At 39.3% G+C, this 22,065-nt stretch overlaps 1 protein-coding gene across 2 annotated transcripts in view; it reads left to right on the top strand.

The window, feature by feature from the left end:
* The window catches only part of pdlim4 (PDZ and LIM domain 4), a 46,708-nt gene that overhangs the window by 12,510 nt on the left and 12,133 nt on the right, over positions 1-22,065 (top strand). For both annotated transcript variants that reach the window (XM_026183286.1, XM_026183287.1), the window contains exons 3-4: positions 8,530-8,611; positions 21,504-21,769. In XM_026183286.1, the coding sequence (XP_026039071.1) occupies positions 8,530-8,611; positions 21,504-21,769 (348 nt within the window). The remainder of the gene's footprint in view (positions 1-8,529; positions 8,612-21,503; positions 21,770-22,065) is intronic.

The raw sequence follows: 22,065 nt of genomic DNA on the forward strand, positions 1-22,065 counted from the left end.
ACCATCTACCCATATATCAAGCTGAGCAACTGAGCGTTAAGTGGTTTGTCCACAAAGGGATTGTAAATTTATTTGAGGATACATGAAATAGCATACTGCACAAAGACTAACAGAGATCATCTGTAGGTGTGGGAGCAAAAACAGGCCACTCTCGCTGTTTTACTGGCACCCTAATGTTCCTAAATTCAGCTTAAACTTGCCCTAAAGTAGCCAAACGTGTTTAACAAATTAAGGAAGTAAGAAGTAATTTAGTCATTTAGCTTGATAAACAGCAGGAGCATTTGAGAGTGATGACTGAGACCCAGCATAAGGAAGAATAGATTCTATTAGTTGAATCTTTGCCTCATGCTCCTTCTTTTTTCTGTTTGTTTTACCACATTGGCCCAGCTACAGGATGTTTACAGTGGCTATCAAATTTTAGGTGTCATTTTTTTGTGGCAGTAAATAAGAGAATTTTTTTTTTTTTTTTTTTTTTTTTGTACACATTCCCAATGTTTTGTAGAATGCATTTAGCCATAATTTAAATAGGTGTAGTGCTTAAACATTGTAATGGGTTGGATTGAGGTTAAAATTATTTGAAATGAATGTGTCGCATTGTCGTTTTAAGAGTATCAGAATCAATTTAACTTAAATTCAGTTTAGTTTTGTAGATCTATTATAAAAGCAAAAGGTTTGAGCGACAAGATTTTTTTTTTTTGTTTGACTGTTTTTAACTAACTTACTTTTAAACTAAACCCACAAGTGAACCACAAGATACAGCCATGTTTGCTCATCATTCCTCCTTAATACCCCTTTGAACTGATAAGATAGCATTTGGACTCAGAGCAATATAATAAGAGGCTGGACGAGACTAGCTGCTGGAATGTGACCTTTGTGCTGTTATTGGTTAAATAATTACAATGTAAGCTGCACTTTGGTGAACAGGAGGAGGGCAAAGCAAGTATGAGAGATAGGCATGCACCCTTGGCTGCGGTGCACAGAGCTGAAATGAGCTGCTGGTGAAGTGGAGGCATTAGGGGTTCCAGCAGAAGAACAAATACTGTAAAAAATCATGTGAAAGTTTAGGATTGTGAGATAGAGACTTGATAAGAGACGAGAAGCGGTGTTAAAAGTTAAGATTGCTGGAAAAGATAGTGAGAATTAGAAAAACAGAAAGAGACGATGCAACAATAAGCTTGGAGGTTAAAGCCAAAAAGAAGAGCAGTGAATCAGTGAGAACAAGAGAGAACTGCCTCTACGCTTCCAAGGATGCTGTTTGACAACCAGTACTTTTTGCTTCATGTATTTCTGGTAAACGCAGTTTAAACGCAGTTTAGCTCAGAGAACCTAAAACCAGAATTATACTTCCGATTTTTTTTCTTTTGTTCTTTTCATCTGAGAGAATGACACTGCAATCAGTTATTTAGTTGGCAATTCTTTTTTTTCTTTTTCTTTATTTTTATCTTTATCTGAAAGCTGTCATTTCCCACCATGCATTTCTCTACTGGTAGGTTAAAAAGGTGGCTCTCGTGGTGGTCCACAATATCATTCAACTGCTTCATGAAGCTGCAGTTTCAATACAAGATGAGGGGCTCATTGGAGAGGTAGCTGATTATTATTATTACGTTATTCATTTCCCTCAAAGTAGACCTATAATTGCATGAATTATTCATGTGTGCTGAGCTTGTGCATCACCACTGTTTCCCATGAAAAATTTTGTAAAAGGCGTCATGTTAATAAGCAGCATCTGTCACTATGGCAACAAACAAAATAGCCATGCCTTTAAAAAAATAAACCAAAAAAATCAACAGGCAAAAATGAGAGATTTTGCCAAAACTACTAAGAAACCAATCAAAGTAAACAATACAGAACAAATCACAAATACTGGACTGAAAAAATTCCCAGATTTAGTGAGCTATAAAAATCAGCCACATGGTAGCCTGTTTTCTGGCTGGTGAAGAAGGTCAAAGTGGTTAGTCAAAATGTATCCTTCAATGGGGGTGTAATGTTCATATGTAAAAGATGTCTGTCATTTATTGCAAGAGATTTGAAATATGGACCTTTTCTGTTTATTGGAAACACTCCTCAGTTGTGGGCTACAGAAATAACTAGGGATTATTTAATTGTAACCATTCATTTTGGAGTCAATAGCTGCAAATGGGAGTGACTCAAAGAACCCATGCTGACTCACTAGAAAATAATATTTTTTAGAGGACAGCAATTCTTAGCCCTCATTAAAAGACTTCTCCATAAAATACTCCAAACAGTCACGAGAAACAGGAGACCTGTAATTTTGTGCTGCTGCCGATGGACAAATATATGAGTCTACACGTCTGCTGTGAACCAAAATTACAGTACGCCGCGCTGATCTGAGCTTGAGGTCTCGTGTAACACAAGAACGTTTCCTTCTAATGTGTTCACGTTTATAACTTTCTTAACCCCCATTTATCACAATTTCTATTATGGAGCCTTTTTAAAAGCACTCAGCTTCAGGGAGTTTCTTGGTAGGTGCCTCTGGGGACTCAGAAAAGCTAAATAAGATTTAAAGGGTGATTATAGAAAAGAGATTAGAAGCTCTGGTTGTGCAGAATTTCTTTACAGTTTGTGGTAAATTAAATGTTTGAATTTGTGCTTTTATCTTGATTAATATCTACTTTTAATGCAGATAGTAATTTGATATATATAGATATATCTATCTAAGTTTCCCTTAAGTATAACTAAATGTGCTACAGGTAACCTTGGACATCTCCTGATTTCATTTAGTGTCATTATCATGTAATTCTTAATGTCAACTAATGCTTTTGCATTTACCTCGGAAGTCAAATGAGTTGGGAGTGGCATTACTTCTGAGTTGAGCTTGTTAGAGTAATAAGACTCAGAAAAGCAGAAAAAAGCAGGGTGAGTTTTCCTTCTTGGCAAGGTAGAACCATTCATATATCACTAGCAATACAGCACAATGGGTTTTTTGCACACAAATGTAGCATGTTCATGGCTAGAACCTGGTCAGTGCATTGCATACAGCTTGTTTAGCGAATCACAAATATGCAATACTGGCAATACTGATGAAAAGTTTGTCAGTTTTGTGATGATTTACGTTCACAGCTGCCACTTTCGATTGTTAAGACGGGATTGCTGAGGTTACTCCGACTTTCCAAGTTGGAAATCCAACTTGAAGGGGGGTTTCAGTTGAAAATCTTGACAAATAAAAGCAAGCCATGCAAATTTTATAGCTTAGTTGTGTTTTAGCCTTTCAGCACTGATATATTTATCAGTTACTTTGGGCTAAACCATCAACTCTTGCATGTTAACAGGTTTAACCGTGCTTCACTGTGGTTTTACTGGCATAGTCTACATTATTTTCTCTTCATACAGCAAGTGGGTGCTGCAGCTCTGTTCTCTTAGAAAGGATGTGTTCTTAAAAAACAAAATTTTATGTAGATTTTAACATATGTGTAAAAATTAATTTCAAAAGAGTTTCACTTGTGGCTGCTTGTCTGTATATTCCAAGGGTGTCAAGTACTACAGTTTGGTCAAACCTGCTCATGTCATAAATATGCACTTGGTTCATGGTACTAGTTACTTAGTTTCTCATTCTTAAAGAATTCTTGTAAGAGACTCCTTAAAATGGCTACTGGTTAAGTGTAACTTTCGAGCATACAAGATTAATGTTTTAAAGTGGCAGATTTAAACCCAGACCTTACTTTGCCTGGATGGTGGTGGAAAGCACCGGCTCAGACAAATCTCTCACTGTTGTCGAGCTGCATCAAGATGATTGCCATGAAGGCTGTAGCAAGCGGATGTTTTACATAATTTTCATACTTATCGAAACTTTCATTCACCTCCCATATTCTGGATGTGTCCACATTTATTACATCACTGCAATATTTTACTGAGATGTTTTGAGCCATCTACCCACTGAAGAAAAGAATTACACTGCATTGGAATGTAGCCTAAAATGAATGTGTGCTCTTGTGTGTATTTCTGGCATCATATTGGAAGAACTATCAGTTAAACAGGAGGAAAGATTATTGAGATTGAATGAAGTGGACAAAGTGGTGAGAAGAAAAAAGAACAGAGGGAAAATTAGGAATTTAAAAAAAGGTAATACGTGGACGAGGAAGCAAGGAAGGTAATTCGAGGTCAACACTTACACACAGCTTTCCATTTTCCAGCAGGCCTGTCAACGCTCTGCTGTGAGGCAAAACACCCTTGCAAGTTTTTCTCAGTTCCTTGTGTTCATATGGAGTCGTGTCATCTCAGGGTAGAGGAAAAATGGCTTATATCGCCTCCACAGACACGCAGTGTCCAAGTTCATGTAACGTCAGAGGACCTGGCTGACTCATGAGGCCCATTTTGGAGTTTGTCATGTCTGCTTTGACCAGACATAAATAGAATCTGCGAATACATGAACCAGCTGTGGAAGAAAGCTTCTCCTGGAAAAATGAGCATGAGAAAATCATGCTCATTCTTCTTCTAACCTCTCCACGTCTTACCATCCTTGTCCATGACCTCTTGTTACCATGCTGTTATCTCCCTCTCCAAACCTAAATCCCATTCAACTAAACCACTTTTCTTTTTATTTCTTCACTTTGGTTTTTCCTTCTCTGTCGCTTCCACGGAGCCGCCTTCTCCCTGCAGTTTCCCTCTTTTTGCCAGAGCTTATTGGAGAGAACACTTTCTCTTCAGATGCCTGGGAGACAGATGATGGTGGTTGGGATTTGTGTTTTCCACTATTGGTCAGGCTATTCGGAAAGAGTCATGCTGGGATGGCAAGTTAAATGTGCTGAAAAATGAGTCATGATTCCTGGGCTGCACGTGTAATTCTTGTTTTGCTATTGTAAAACATCTGAAATATATATGGCCTGTTGCACTTATTTTGAACTGTCAGTGTTAGAAATGGGTCCGGGTGCAAAGAAAAGTTGCACCACTGATGGTTTAGACCTTTAAAAGTCAGTTCTTCCAAATAACATAAAAGCAGCATTTCCAAATGTGTATATAGTTTCAGCTCGTTCATCTCTGGGGTTTGGCTTCCACTTCCAACAATTGTGGTCAATTCAGTTTCACTTGTGACAGAAAAGTTGCAGCACCAGCTGAAAGAAAAATATCCTGGTTACTGAGAAAATACTTTATACAGAGAATCATAAATACATTATGTTGATCTTCTTTTTATTGACATAGCTGCAGAAAATTCCAGGGCCAAGTTACAAAGGGTTTTTTTTTTTTAATCTTGTCAATACTTTGGTTCGCATACACTTGTCAGAAAAAGAGTTGTAGCGAGTGATGGTTGATTAAATAGGTCCAGGATTCACTTACTGGGTTTTTAAAAGCTTACAGGCACACTAGACATGCACCATCAATGACTTCCACTCATGCTTTGATGCTTTTGGATGTGGTTAGACATGCAATGGTGTCATATAAGGCTATGATTAGGGGAATAAGATGGGTAACGCATGTAGTATGAGTGCATATCTCAGCCCTACAGATGCAATTAGATGTGTATATATATGTAATTCTGATCATGATCTGAAGAGTAAAACCAAAACAAGAAAGAGTATTTGAATTCAAACAGAGAAATCAGGCAGAGAAAAGACAGAGAGTGAGGTCCCTTTGGTGTAGAATTTGCCTCTTGCTTCTCACTTTGACTTAATGACCCGTGATTCACAGATGAAGAATTATGCACAAGGCTGCATGGGACCAAAGAAGCACAGGACTCCAGCAGGGACAAAAACAAAAAGAAACCTCCAAAGGAACCAACTTGTCTACACCCCTCCACTACCAGGGCTGTTTTCTCCTGTTTCTTCATCTCATCATTCCTCTCACACTCTCCAAAGGTCTCCTTTTTTGTGGTTACAACTGTAACATCAGTGGAGTTTGGGAGACTGTGTTGCACAAGAGGTCGAAGGGACGATTGTTCCTCCCTTTCCCCCTCTTCCATTGATCTTGTCGGCGCACAGATGGAGATTTTTTTGAAGTGTCCCTTTGAGATCTGCCAATGAGACCTCTAAAGCTGCACTTTAGACAGTTATTGCCTCGTCTTAAATGCTACAGAAACAACCCCCACTTAAGTACGGGCAGGTCCAGTGATGACCAAAACAACTTAAAATTGTCCTTTTTCAGATGGCTTTGATAATGGAGTAAGACTCTAAGTGAACCCTGAAATGATCAGTTATCAGCCTTGTCTTAATTTGAGGGTTTGCAGCCGTCTGCCCCATGCTCCTTTTTGAACATTGTGGTCATGTGCAGCCAAAGTAAACTCATCTGCTGTTCCAAGATCCAGATCTCTCCAATCAGGAAATTAAACCTGGCAGGGGGAGGTCAGGCAAGGGAAAATATGATCATAGGAAAATCATTGTGATGACTTTTTTTTTTTTTTTTTTTTCTGGTTTCTGTGTGTTTCCATTTCCGCCTTTCTTTCATTTTTTTTCTCTTTCACTTTTATCTCTTTTTATCATGAATTTTTATCTAACATCTAAATCTTCATTTTTAGGGGGATTTCATGGGTTTCATGTTTTCTTTTTAAATTCTAATCCTATGAAAATAAATCCATGGGATCTAAAAATTCTTTGCCTTTGTATTGAAGTTGATATATTAGAGGTAGGAGTATTCACCCCTATGCTTTGACATCATGGTGCTGTTGTGACGATGAGTTTATTTCAAAGAATATTTCCAGACACATTTTACTATCCAGGCCTGGATCAGACAGACGCATGCGCACAATCAAGTGGAAAGTTAGAGTTAGAGAGACAATCGACTAATTAATGAATGTTTAGCAGAAGTTTTTTGGATGTAGGATCCTCATGGCCCTGGGTAATCTGGGTGTCCTCATCACATCACACTTGTTTGCAACAGATTGTGTGGCTATTTTTTTTTATATTACATAACATACATTATGTTGAATTTGACATTGCCAAAATTGTTTCCAGACGACAAAACGACAGCTGTGGCACAGTTTTGTTTCAAGTGCAGTGCATATTTTTTAACTAGATGGTTACATGATTTTGACATCCCTCTTCAGAGTGACCTCCTAGTATAATGACCACTGTCTGCCTCTCATACTTTCCACTTACGCCTCTGCATTCAAAACTGTTAAGATGTATGTTCGGTAAATTCCTTGTCTTTGGTTTTCACCAAATACCAATTTAAATGGGCCACTTCAGACTGAACTCCTTTCAATAGGGTGTTTGTATGGTAGCCATCGCAACCAAACATTCTGGATACATGAAGGCTTTCAATTTCTGAAACGTGGAGGAATTGGCGGAGGAGGGGGGTGCAGGGTTCATCCTACGCAGTAGCGCTTGTCCATCTGCAGACACTCGGCGCCTTATAAGAGCGTCCTTGATAGCAACACCTCCATGGTTCATATCTGAAGCACTGGCTCAGCTCATACATTGATGTGCCAGCTGCCAGCCCAATGACCTCACCTCTTTAGACGTCAACCCTCCCCCATGTGGGGGTCAACAATGCATTCATGCACTCGCACTACTTCTGTTAATGGTTTTTATGTCTTTGCAGATGAATAGGAAAGTGAAGAAAAGCACACACACACACACTGCTGTCCTTCAGCGTCATGTCCGGGTGTTTTCCCACTTGACGGCCAACACTATAGCAACAAAAGCCAGATGAACCAAAGAATTCCCCTTGATTCTTTTATGTGACCGGAAAACTTCCTCTAGTTGAATGTGAAACTTGAAAGTTAAATAGCATTCCTAGTGAACCATTACTAATGCCGTTGGAAATGAATAGCACCAGTTTATCAGCTGGAAAGATAAGTTACACGCCCTTATTTTCACCAGGGTATTTTATTTTGGGTCTTTCAAAAAAAGAAAAATTGCTCTGTGCCCCTGCTTACCGTGTGCTTTCATAGAGGCTCATTCAGCAGTGCTATAAGTAATGTGTTTTATCATTGCTGTCAGACTGTAAGTCCTTTTACTTTTATGTAAGAATATGCAACTGGAGTCAATTACTGACAATCTAAACATGAGAGGGGTAAGCCTCAGATTCCAGTAATTCAGCTATCGCTACTTATGACAAATCCACAGCCCAAGATACAATGTGCTCTTCTAGTGATAGTTCAAACAGTGGATTTATGATATAATGATGATGACATTATCTTGGTATCAGTGGGAGGAAAGTAGCTTCATCCCATTAAAAATGTGAAAGCTGCCAACTATACATAAAAATCCACATATACATGCATGTTCATGCCCAGACTTTACCTTGAGTACTGTGAGTGTTTTGGCACAGAGGCATCTTGCACTGCTAATATTCAGTAACAGTTATGGGATTTTGCGTGATCCTAAAGCTGACATCTTTCCCATTTTACATCAGTTCTAAAACGATTAGAGCATACAGACTACTTTCATTTTTCTGGGTTCATTTTCAGACATTCACAAATACTTTATAGGTTCCTTGGGGGGAAAAATAAAAAGATGTCAGCAAAGAAAAATCCATACTCTCAGCAGAAATCATTGCTTCAGCTTGGGTGTCAGATGGCATTGGATTTATCTGAGACTCTCTTTTTTTCTCTCTCTCATGGGTATTGTCTTTCAGATCAGGATCGGGAGACAGAGTGTGGTCACCAACAGTTAGTGAAGATGGCAAGACAAGCCCTTACATGGAGCCCGACTCACAGGTAACCACTGTTTACAGTGGATTTCCCCAAGCACAAGTCACATGCATTTCTTAAGATTTGAATTCACATGAGGTGGGATGCGGTCAGGTTTCTCGTTGAATTTGTCATGCTGCCAACCAGAGCGATGGCTATAACTGCATCATGACTTTGAAGTACAGTTTCCTGGGTGTGAGACGCAATTCTCCTCAGTGACAGAATCCATGGAAACAGGCACAACAATCAATCTTGAAATTGCATGTGTGCTATCATTCACATGATTATAAATGAGATAATGCATCCCACTGTTCACTGGAATAGTTTTGAAATAGTATCTTGATTGTTCTCCAAATGTATGAGCTGCCAAAAGGACATTCAAGGCATGATGAACTCTAGCAGATGATCTTTTCCAAGTTTTCCATTGCTGGCAGGCTAGCAGGTTTCTGAGCATGGAGGAAACAGGAGGTGTGTGAGTGTGTGCGCACATAAGCTGTGAGTATGGATATTGTGGGACTGAGGCAGACAGACAATGGGAATATTGTGCTTCGGATATGTGAGAGATGTCCATTCGTCAAGTATTGTGTTGTTGTATTTATGGAGTTGCGATTGATCTGTCTCAGCCCTTGTTGTGGCAGCATATCCGTGCTTAAAAGGGTGGGACAGGCATACAAAGAGTCGAAGTGAAATCTATCTGCCCCCTCATGATGGAGTGTCTCGTTTATTACAAAAAAAGTGTTGTTTTTTTGGGTAAGAGCCAGTAGTTACGGATGCAATTTATCAGCTTGGGTTTTGGTTCTATTCTAATTTCTTTATCTAGGATTTTGATAGTTTATTGGAAATAGACTTTCCAAAAGGCTGGTTTGCTTGGTAAGTCTAACCTAAAACCGAATTAAATAATTTCTCAGTTACATTTCCTAATGTGTTAAATGTTTTCGGTGAGTGACCGTTCTGGACTGCAGGCGGGCCAATGAAACGCCCAGACTGTTTTACTAATGAGCCACATTGTTGGAATACACCCAGAATTTGGTTTGGCATTCTCTTGCTCAAATAAGCAGTCTTTCCTTGAAGATGTTGCCTGAATGGCAGGGCATGTTGCCCTATGCCATATGTGCTTTCACAAATGTGATCATGCACCTCCATACTATCATGAATGAGGCTTTAGAACTGCACTGATACGCTAATTTTTCTAACATTTTAATTGTTGATTTTAATTTGTCACCAAAGAACAATTTTCCACTTTAATTCCATCCATCTTGAAAGATCTGAGATAAGGCAACTCAGAAGGTTTTATATGTATGGTGTTAGTCAGAACCTCCCTGACATCACGTTGGAGCGCACCCTCCTACTCAAAGTGTCATAGCTTTTAATCCAAACCATTATATTCAACTCAAGCAAGTAGTTTTAATGCCTTAAACTAACCAAATAAAAACTCCATACTGAATCAAAGCACTCCCATGCAGGATACAAAAGTTCAAAAAGAAAACTCCCACATGGAAAAATGATGCTGCAATACTTGATACTGCAAAGGAAAGAAGTCATCCAGCTGAATCAGAGCAAGTCATACTGGCTTCAGAAAAAGTTGGCTGATGTTTGAAAGCACAGCCTAATATGGTAAATGGACTGGTTCTTATTAGAGATGGCACGATACCACTTTTTTATGTCCGATACCGATACCGATATCATAAATTTGGATATCTGCCGATACCGATATGAATCCGATATAGTGTTTTTTAATCAACAAAACTGTTTTTTAAAATATCTTGCTGCATTTTGCAAGTCTGCAAGTTCATACTAAAGTTTAAAACAACAACTACACTAAAGCTATTCTGTTATACCTGTATACAAAAAAAATATTTCATAGTTCAGCAATACTGATCAATCTAATAAACTTAGACCTACACCATCCTCCCTATTCTGGTATTTTAAAGAGTACTTAGCGTAAATATTAAGCAACCTAACTAATAGGGTTCCAACTCCCAGCAACAACAAACATAAATAAATAAAAAATAAGGAACCACCCCTCACGCGCCACCTCATGATGCTTAATCGACGTAATCAACCTTAATTTGATGCAGTGTGAAAAAAAAAATGCATAGAAATCAATTATTTTTCAAGAAATATTAAATAGATTCAACATCTTTCTTCAACAAAATTGCAGACTGCACAGATGGTACCTTCCCAAAGTAAAAAGTACTATAGCTTACTAGGGTGTATATATTAGACTTAATAGTCACTATATACAGTAATTGACTTCTATTCATTTTACATCAAATTAAAACTTTGGGTGTCAGATAATTATTTATTAAAAGCTCGACATTTTAAATGAGAATAAGAAAGAAAAGTATGTCTTTGTGCCCCCTTTTCCCTGTTAATGCCCTATCGGCCCCCCTGGCTAAACTTTGCTAGATCCGCCCCTGCACAGTTACCAGCGTCAGCTACGTAGAAAAAGATCCTGGTGTAGAAAGAAATATTAAATAAATTCTAACAACAGCTTATCAAGCTTAAACGTTCTGCTGTTGTTCAGCCGCTGGTTTCCTCTTTCTGGTGCAAAGTGGGCCAAAAACAAACAAGAGAGACGGACTCGCGACAGAAAAGCCGATCAGCTGATCATTTAAGCAGTTTCACGATTGAAGTAGCAGCCGGAGAGCGAGAGGCAGTCGCTTGTTAAGCTTAACGTGGGAATGCTTTACAAACATTCAGAGATGGACTTACACACTTGCTTTACTTCTCTCGGGATAACTTTGTCGGAGATGAAATGCCAGGTTGCTAGCGAAGCTCCACATGCTATCCAGACCACCGACAGGTCCGGCATGCCACAGCTGCTCTATCACGTGATGCATACTGCTCCGACTGCTAACGTTCTGAGGTGAGTTACGGCGTGTTGCAAGTTTTGCGAGGTGCTTTCGTGATATTTAATGGATCGGATTACATTTTTTATTTTTCTCCGATATCCGATCCAGTAATTTAGGTCAGTATCGGACCGATACCGATACGTAATATCGGATCGGTCCATCTCTAGTTCTTATATAGCGCTTTTCTACTCATCTGAGCACTCAAAGCGCTTTACACAACTTGTGCATTCACCCATTCACACAGCACATCTTTCTAAGTGCTTCATAGCTAACATTCACACACATTCATACTCCGATGGATGCATCGGAGAGCAATTTGGGGTTAGTATCTTGCCCAAGGATATTTGGCATGTAGACTAGGGGAAGCCAGGAATCGAACCACCAACCTTCCGATCAGTGGATGACCTGCTCTACCACCTGAGGCTTTAAGATATCTTAGAAAAGCATTAGGTCCATATTGTCCTTGTGTCTACATTCTGTTATTTTGTATATCTGAAAAACTAACCAGAGATTGTGGCTTGTTGTACATTTAAATTCATAGACAGATCAAATTTCATGTTTTCAGCACCACAGGTAGAACTCTATGGCAACCTTTTAACAGTGTGGCTATTAGCTCAGGTCTTGCTATGATTAAAATAAGAAAATACGAAGTTGGAGTGAGAGGAACCAACAGCTACAGGAATTTCTACAAACACAGACATGAATGACAGGAGGGCTTTGCGTGAGGGTAATATGAGAGCGGCAAATCTGTCTTCCTCATGCTTTTTCTCTCTGTTTATCTCTTCTCTCCATCTCTCTTTACATCTTTTCCAGTCCTTCTTTTCTTCCTTACTGAAGTCTAAAAATGTTCTCTGGCATCTCATTTTATGAAGTAAACGCGGACAGCTGGAAACCTCCAAGTGAGGGCCACGTTATTGTCACGCTCAGGTGGAACCTTCTGTGCTTTACAAGAGGAAACATCCACTCCCTAGAGTCACATAAAGAACTCACTCTTTCTTTGTTTCCTTCTTTCTGTATTCTGATTCAGTTTGCCCACGTGACATTGCTGATTGTTCACAAGATACTTTAGAAACAGTGTATATACCACTCTTTCTGTCCTGACAGATCCAGCTTCTGTGACGTGATGCTTGAGCTAGTGTGGACAGCAAGCTGAAAGTCACTGTTTCAGATTGTGTTGCTTAAGGCTTGAAGCAGTGAATCCATCATTCAAAACCTACCTTACAGCATGACACTTAACTTGCAGCATATTTTATGCTGAAGCAGTATGTTTTGGGGTGAAAAATGAAACCAAAGAAGAACACTTAGGCTCACATATTGTAATAAAAAAAAAAAAGAAAGAAAAATCACCACATGCCTCAGTTAACTAAGAATGTTTCAAAAGAAGCGCTATAACTTTAACCCAGTTAAGTTCACCAAATCCAGTGATGGCATCCTTCAGGCCTTTTGAAATTGAACATTTTCCTTTTCATTCATGAACTCCTTGACCAACTGGCTTTGTTGGAAACTCCAGTCCCACCAGTGGGAATTTTCTGCTGAGCAGGAAGTGACACATGGAAGGAATGAAGTGTTTCCTTTCACCTTGGGAACACGGGAGATTGTCATAAAAGTCGGTGTGCAAATGATGTATTTTTGGATATGCGCTAAGCAAGCATATGACTTAATACTGTTGTATGATGGGACTGTTTTGGGAATTTTGGAGGGTTTCTTTTACTAGTTTCAGTGGGACAGGGGAGTGTTTCCAGGGAGTGCTCATGTCTTTGCAAGAGTGTCTACAAACTACCGGATACCATACACAACTTCCTGAAATAGAAATGATTGTGATAAAGAGTGGAGAGAAAGATAAAGCAGTGATGAGGTAACTGTCATAACAGAAGAAATAACACGAGTAACTATGACAACCAGTTTTTACCTAAGCTTTTACTGTACAGTTCTGGGAAGGTTAGTGAACTATAATCAGATATTTGGCACAACTTCCAAATTTCATGCAAAACAAAAGGATTAATATAATAATCTGGATACAAATCAAGCTCCATACATGGAAAAAGTAATAAAAAATACCTTTTTAATTCATCTTCAGGGTGCCAGAAGAATCTCAGTCCTCCATGTCAAGGTAGTCTTAAGTGCTTTACAATATTTCACTTCTCATCCAAGAGGCTTCTTCAATTCTAAAAGCTAACCAAGTGCCAGATATTTTATACCCTATACCCTCACTATCAAAAGCCTACCAGCACTTTAGCCAAGATGTCTTATAGCATCTTTTTTTCTTGTCAGAAACCCATAAATCTCTAATTAACATTATTTCCTGCCCCAGATCTTGATAGCCCAGAACCACTTTGATTATTTCTTCTTCATGTACAATATTGAGTACAAAAGTACTCAGGTACAGGGCACCAATTTAGCTCTGAATGTTTGTTTGAGCAGGCACCTATATGCCCTGTGGCTAAAATTGAGCACTTAGGTTTGAGTCCAGCCTCCTGTCTAGTCTTCACTCCTGAACTATTAAATAAAGACAAAAAACCCCCACTATAAATCTAAAATAAATATTGCCACACATTGCAGCCAGAGGAGGTGCTCGACCATGGAAACCTGTACCATGAAGCTCCTGGAGCATGGTGTTGGTGCTGATGTTAATGCCAGAGGAGATTTTGAACCCTGCAGTTTATGAGTCAGCGGAGAGTTGGCGACTTTTATGCACCATCTGTCTCAGCACTTGGCGACCACGCTCTGTAACTTTATGTGGGCTGCCATTTCGTGGCTGAGTTGCTGTGGTTGCTAAATGCTTCCACTTTGCAATGGTACCATTTACAGCTGATCATGAAATATCTAGGAGAGAAGAAATTTCACAAACTGGTTGCAATGATGGCATCCGCTTAAAATCAGCGACCTCTTAAGAACGACCCATATTTCACATGTGTTTGTACAGGGAGACTGCGTAGCTGGAGACTTTATTTTGTCCACCTGTGGCAATTGGACTAAAAACACCTGAATTCAGAGTAAACAGTCCATCCAATATCCAATGTATCTTCAGTAGTGCAGGTATTTATTGTCTGGCTCAAGCCCAGCTTTACTTTTAATCCAACTGAACTGAAGACAATTTGATTTGATGGCAAGTAAGATAATTAATGAAGCCAAATTTGATGTAAAAGCAATATAATAACAGATTTACATACAAAAATTCAATCACCTTTTCCAAAAGAAAAAATGCCTCTTGTAAATGGTTATCTAACCGTACGTCTGAATTTTAGCACTTGATTGCCAGTTTTACTGTTGGAATGGTTTAGTGGAGGAGTAATGCAATACCATGGGTTACTGACATTTTGGGTTTTCAAAATTCCATGCCTTAAATTACACAGTGGCAGCTTCAAGTAGGTGGGAATGGCTCGCACTCAATGTTCGTCTAACAGTATTATTTGGCAGGGCAGTATGTAAATGCCATTCATGGCAACTGGCCTATTATTATAGCGATGGCTATTGTGGCTGAGTGCTGTGGCCCTGTGGAAAGAATGAGGCTCCACAATGCGGAAGCTGAGAGGTCTGGATCACACGTCACTCGAGCTTCCAGTCTCAGCCCAGGAGCTGGCTGCTGAAATTGAAGTCTCCAAGTTAACATTAACAGTGGCTGACAGATAGAGACCTTGTATGACTAATTCCTTCTTGGTTTGGATCTGATTTTACTCTTAAAACAAAAGTATATGAATATTTTTTTTTTCTAATGAATGGCACAAGGCTACTGTTCTCCAATTAAGAAGCATTAAGAACAATTTGCCTTTTTAAAAACCCAAATATAGTTTAAATGTTAAACTCTTCACATTTGTACTCCGGTAAAACAGATGGTGAGCTACTAGATTGATATATTTTGTTAACACAAAGTAGATTGGCATTTACCGCATAAACATTCTGATTGTGTTTTAACAACATGGAGTTATTACTTGATTTCAGCTATTCTCATGAGTTACCAAAGCATGTTGAATGGGTCAGGTTTTACTTGATCCCCTGTCGGAAAAACTCAGATCAGCAGACCAGTAAAGCATTAAGAGAAAGTCATTTTAGCAGCTCTACAGGCATTTTAGATGTCAGACCTGTGACCCCACCTATTTGGTTGTTTGTGTTCACTAATCAACCAGTCATCCCCAGAAATGTCAAATCAGCCTCCAGGTTTTCTTAATGGAGCCTTTCCTGCCCCGCTTGGCTGCCATCATATTGAGGGAGTGAAGTCGTTAAGCCCTCTTTGCTTATGGTCCAGAGAGACTGCAGGAGTCTGGGCTCATTCATATTTAGAAAATTGAAACTGTATCAACTTTGTCAGGGAATAGAGCAACGTACCTGTGTGTGTTTATTTTTAGTTTTTCAATTTTCTGCTGCTTTTTCAAGGCCTCAAACTGATATCAGGATAAGTACGTAGCTTTTATATTGAGGTCATTTGATGAACTTTGATCTGTAATTAGTTAGCCATGAAAAGTACTAAACTCCAAATGGCAACCAAAATGAGCAAAACAATCAACAGTGATAAACCTGTTGGTCCTTTTTTTTAAATTAGTTTGATCATGTGATCATATGAAGTCCAAAAATAACATCTTTTAAAATAACATCAACTATTTTAATGATTAAAAAACAAACAAACAAACCAAGTATATCTTCTGTAAAGCATTTTGTTGTATGGAACAAGTCTCTTACAGCTTACTGCCTTCACAGCTGCCTGCGCGTTACGCAACAAAGTTAGTTTCCTTACTTAAATCATTTGACTTTCTCTACGAGATAAACTTATTCCAAACCAAATAGTAATGTTCCCCTAAATGCTCACATTTGAAATAAGCTGATATTTCTGTCATGCATTACAATGCTAAAGATAGCTACTTCATAACAAATTTAATTTCAACCCAGTGTGCACTGCACAGAAGTTAACGTGGACATGACATTATCTCAATAGTTTAATTTAATAGCACAAAATTGGTAAAAAAAATAAAATAATAAATCACATTTTTGTGATTAGAGCCTTACATTCCACCATCTTTTAAAATCTTTCTCCATGCTCTCCCACTCACCTCCTGCTCCCTGATACCTCCTCTCGGGCTTGCCTTCCTCCCCTCCCAGTGAGGCACCCACAACCAGGACAAGGGAGCCATTAAAGGGCTGGTTTGTGTCTGACTAGTGGTGCAGAGCGCCATGTGAAAAGCTTAATTTTAAATGTCCAGGGGGATTAAACCTTGCAGGAGGGAAGCAGTACGCCTGTGTGTGTGTGTGTGTGTGTGTGTGTGTGTGTGTGTGTGTGTGTGTGTGTGTGTGTGTGTGTGTGTGTTATCAGGAATTTGAGCATGTGTGACTGGCCTCGGCCCTCAGTTAAAGACATATGATTTCAATTAAGGCCCACAACCTTTTTCTCTTCCTCGACCCATCCCCCTCTCGTGTGTCTACCACTTTCTAGCTAATATATGGTTGGGACAGGAGGTAAAACCTCTATCATCTCCCATTCAGTTTCTTATTAATCACAGTAACTTTTAATAGCAGTAACAAATAGCAGAACCCAGCAGTGTTCTGCTATCTTTATGCTTTCTTTACTTTTTTGGCACATATGCTCTTACATGGCCAGCCTTCCTGAAGCATTAGCCATGCTTGGTTACCACTGAAAAACAGGTCAGTAAAATCAGATGGCACCCTAAATTTATGAGCATACAGCGATAGATGATATTGGTTCTTACAAATAGTTACTGCTATTTGTTCCTTATCTGCATTCTGTGTTCCTGTGATTTCTCTTCCTCTTAGGCAAGAGGAATGTAGTCAAGCCTTAGGAGAAAGTGTGGCTACTCTCAAGAGAGAAAAATTTCATTCAGTAAATGTATGTTGTTGAGGTCTAAAGATGAAGAAGAAAGTTGCTCATATTAATTTTAAATTGTTATGACTATATTTGAAAAGTAAGAATGGAGAATGAGCAGAACTGGGGTGATTAGGCATTCAGAAGATTAATGCAGCTATCACTTTAAGGCAAAATCTCCATTAAACCTCTAGTACACCTTTGAAATAGAAGAATAAATCGCTGTAATGGGGAAGTTGGCTTAAATCTGATATTTGTAATAAAAATGAAAATCAAGGCACTATACTTTTAGAGCAACATGAAAGCACTAAAAGGTTCTGAATGTTACCAAACTGGCATTTTTATAAGGCAAGTCCCAGATGTGCAGCCTTATAAATCTACCATCCATCCAAAGGAAATATCTGTGTAACAGACGTGCACAACCAGAGAGGAAAGAGTGTTATGAGGAGAACAAAAAAAGACAAAAGGAATGGCTGGAGTATGTGGTTCAGTTCCCTTTGAAACAAAAGGAAGCAGACCATATCATACAGGGTGTTAGGGTGAAAATGGGTAAATCTGTACTTGCTTCTGACAAGAAAGAAATCTAACTAAACAAGACTTTTTAAGAACTTTGGCATTGGTTTTACTCATTTCTTTTCACCGCGGAAATGTTATGACCCATGTGGGACTGGTTTTAAGTTTCTGATCCCCCTTTTCACTGAGATAGTATTCTCTTGGAAATTATACATCTTAGCTTGATACTGAGCTGGACAAAACCAGCTCATTTTACATCCACACATTTGCATGATGTCAAGAGTTTCGGGCATCTGTTAAGATGTCTCCTGGGCACCTCCCTTTGGAGTTTTTCTGGGCACACCCAACTGGGAGGAGACCCCAGGGTAGAGTCACAACCTGCATGAGAGATTATATATCTCATCTGTCCTATTTATTAATGTTTGGAATGGATTATACACACCTTCTGGCCTATTACTAGGTGTGCTGTGCTTAATTTGAAGATAATTATAGGGGTGGCGATGACTGACAATGGGTCTTTAATGGGCTGATACCATTTGAAGAAGGTGATTCTTTTAATCTCCAGTATTGTTATTTTGTGTCAAAATGCAGTGCACGAAGCACGCACCATGCAACTCGACTGTTGATAATTTCTGATAATTAAAAGATATTTGCTAACTCCATATTCACATTTTTTCGGAACATTAGATTTGCCGATTTTGACTCAGTTGGCTTTATCAGAATTTGCAGTCGTACTTCCCAAAACCTGTTACGTTCTCAGATGTGAAAAAGCAGTTGAGTATTTCTTGTCCTTAGGCCAGAGGTTGTTTTGTGCTGCACAGATTACTTATCTGTGACAAGATTGATATCTGAAGTCAGTTAAATATCCATCTATCCATCTATCCATCTCATCTCATCTGTGTCATAACTGTAATGCCTTTACTGTCATTCTACTGCAGGGGCATGTAACGTAATACACTCTCAGGGATTTTCCTTTACGTTTTTTGTTTTTTAATTTCCTGAATCACCTACATGAATGAGCTTGCTTGTTGAAAGTTATTGTTCTGATTTTTATCTACAGATTTAGCCCCTGAATAAATATGAGAAATGAATAATGAGTGCTAAAAAAGACATGTAGCAACAGTGACTTCTGAAGAACTTCACCTTCGTAGCGCTTGGTATGTTCTTAAGGAACAGTAAGTTCTCGAAGGGTTGAAATAAAAAGAAAGCCGGCAGTAAATCATCGTATTGGAAATTAAAAAGAAAACCTGTCAAAGTGGAAGGAAGGAAGTGATTCGAGCAGCCGTGTGATACTGTAAACCATTAAACAATATTTGCAGTCATCGAAACCAGTGTTATGACTATATTTTTAGCTGACCTCTCTCTTGCCATACTGTAAATAGAACTGAGTGTAAGTACTGCAAATAGTAATTTTTTTTCCAAGGGAGTCTTCATTTTTGTCAGAAATACAGAACCTTTGGAGAAAGTGTGTTACTGTACCCCCGCACCCCCATTCCTTTTGGATGACGATGGGGCTTGCAGCACTGTACATTTCTGATTGGTTGAGTGTCAACAAGGGTTTATCTATATCATGGTCATTCCTCAGATGACCTCGTAAAAATGGTTTGCTCACCATAAGTTTAGCCTTTTTTGTGTTTTGAAATCCCTTTGCTTTCAGTTGACTGTTTACCAGCAGCCACATTATTTAAGTAATAAAGTATGGTAAAGAGCACAAGTGTAGGACTCTTCTCCATGCTTACTTGCACTGTCGCCTGTCTGTTGACAGTCATCTCTACCTACTGGATTGGACTGGTCTACGGTTAGGGTTAGGGTTTGAGCACTTCAAAAATGATGTGGAGTTTGCCTCCTCTTCGCAGTTTTTTTTAGACCACTGTGGATAGACAGACAACCAACGATCTGAAGGAACCTTTTAGTTTGAGCTAAGGCGAATGAGGGTAACTTTGATTAAATTCCCATGAAGTCCCCCATCTGTACAAACAGGGCTAAAGATAACGACTGGAATCTGGTTTGGCTATTCCACTCAGTGGTAAGAATCAGGCTTCGGCTTGTCTCGTTTGCTTGAAGAGAGAGCCGCAGAGAACTGGGTGTTTCTGACATCCTGACCAAAGAGGGTTTGGCTCTCGGTTTCTAAGAGTGCTGAATCTCCTGTCTGCTTGTCTCAACTTTACCATGAATGGCTATCTGCTAGCACTTTGCCCAGAGAGTTACTGTGAGAGTTATATTTGTCTTTATTGTCCATGGTTGTTGGGGGAGTCAGATGAGATGTTTTAAATTTCTTGAAAGTCATCAGTCTTGACTGCAGGAGGGAATGACGAAGTGTTTTTCCAAGACCAGGATGTGGGGTTGTTGGTGTTGAAGAGGCGCTATGAAGTAGTAATTAAAGTGTGTGTGTGTGTGTGTGTGTGTGTGTGTGTGTGTGTGTGTGTGTGTGTGTGTGTGTGTGTGTGTGTGTGTGTGTGTGTGTGTGTGTGTGTGTGTGTGTGTGTGTGTGTGTGGTCCAGGCGAGGGCAGAGAACAGGATGACATCCAGCAGGACCCTTCTGTTGAAATGACAGGTGTCCTGTCTGCAGAGGCGGTGAACCTCCACCACCTGTGGCTAAGGCCCTTTAAACTAGGCCAGACATAGCCACACATACACTTGCACGCACTCAAACTCCTTCTAGTGTCTCACACTCAACAATGATCTGACTGTCTCCCTTACTGGTGCATTGCTTAACTTGTAAACAAGTCATTTTATTCTTAGCTGAAATGTGTATAGTCTAAATTCATGCGTATGCGTGGGCCTCGTCTTTAGTAATTCAAGCTTGCTATTTAGCTCTCATATTCAAAGCACTAAAACACCATGAGAAGTGGTGACATCATTGCAAATGTTGAAATAAAACCTTATCTGTAAAGTTCACTGTCTGATATGGATGAGCCAAGCTGGCAGTGGGTGTTATCACTGAAGCGTGCTGATAAACACAGAGTGTCTCACTGTTGTCAGTGTTGTGTTGGTGCAAATTCATGATAAGGCCGTTGACCCAGCCATAAACACACTTACTGCGCATACAGTGGTGTAATTGTAGATTGTAATTGTCTCTGCATCTGCCCTGCATTAGTCCGGCACATTCTTCCAAACACGTTGAACACAGAAATTATATGGCAAGAGTCTAGAAAGTCTGCTGCAGCATGTCAGAAAGATAATAATTTAATCTTCTGCAGTATCTCAGCTCTGTCATCAACCATGAAGGCTTCAGCTCACAGAAGTAGCCAAAAAGCAGTACTTAAAATACACAAGTTAATCTGTTTTGACAGAAACATCTGCAGGAAATCTAATGCGAGCTCCTTCTTAATAAGCCTTGGTATTAAACAGGGAACAACACAAATGAAGTGGAAAAAGTTTTTCATTTAAACCTCATTGCTGCAAAGCCTCATTCGCAAACAACTGTTCATTTTCTCTCTGACGACTTGTGGTTTTCTAGTCAGGACACCACCGGGTTTGTTTTCTCTTTCATGTTCTCTTTTTATTCTCATTTCCTGAACCAGAACATAATGTTGTATGAGCTATAAAAGCTCATTATCCTTTTTTCCTTCCTTATTACATTAGCAATTCTCCCTTAATGTAGGAAACTTACCAAAGAATCAAAGTTTCTCTGTAACTGCATACATTTTCAACCATAAAATTGTGATGTTTTCCTGTGATGCTGGCATCTGCTCTTCCTGTTTGGTAAACGTGTCTCCTCTTTTCTTTCCTTGGTTTTAGAATTTTCGTCCGATCACTAGCGGATATGCCAGTTACACCCGTAAACCTTCATATACCGCTGAACCCCAGTCACCTCAGGTTCCTCAGCCCGCTAACCTGAATAACGGACACTCCAGACCCAACAACGGACACAGCTATGGGTATGGCAATGGAACCGGGCACTCTCAGTACAACAACCCTGCAGGACTATATGCTCACAATGGAAGCAATGGGGACAGATCACTGCCGAGCAAGATGGGAGGTCTCAGCATCAGTGCCACACACAGGTGAGACAGCAATACCGTGTGCTTTCCAGGACTGTAAATCATAAGCATCCAGCCACACCTTACTTGCACTTTTGACAGGTTAATCTACAGTTACTGTAGCGCTTGTTATTTTCAAATATTTACCCTCCTCTTTAAAAGAAATGCAGAAGCAACACCAGTTTTTATTCTGAATGTTCTAAAATCCAATAAGTATAAGTAAATAAGTATTAAAAAAAATCTTCAAATATAGTTTAAAGTCTATTATTTTAATGCAACAACATTTTCTTTTACTTATCTTGTGCACTTATCCCAAGTTT

Source organism: Astatotilapia calliptera, chromosome 10 (assembly GCF_900246225.1).
Source record: "Astatotilapia calliptera chromosome 10, fAstCal1.2, whole genome shotgun sequence".
Lineage (NCBI taxonomy): Eukaryota > Metazoa > Chordata > Actinopteri > Cichliformes > Cichlidae > Astatotilapia > Astatotilapia calliptera.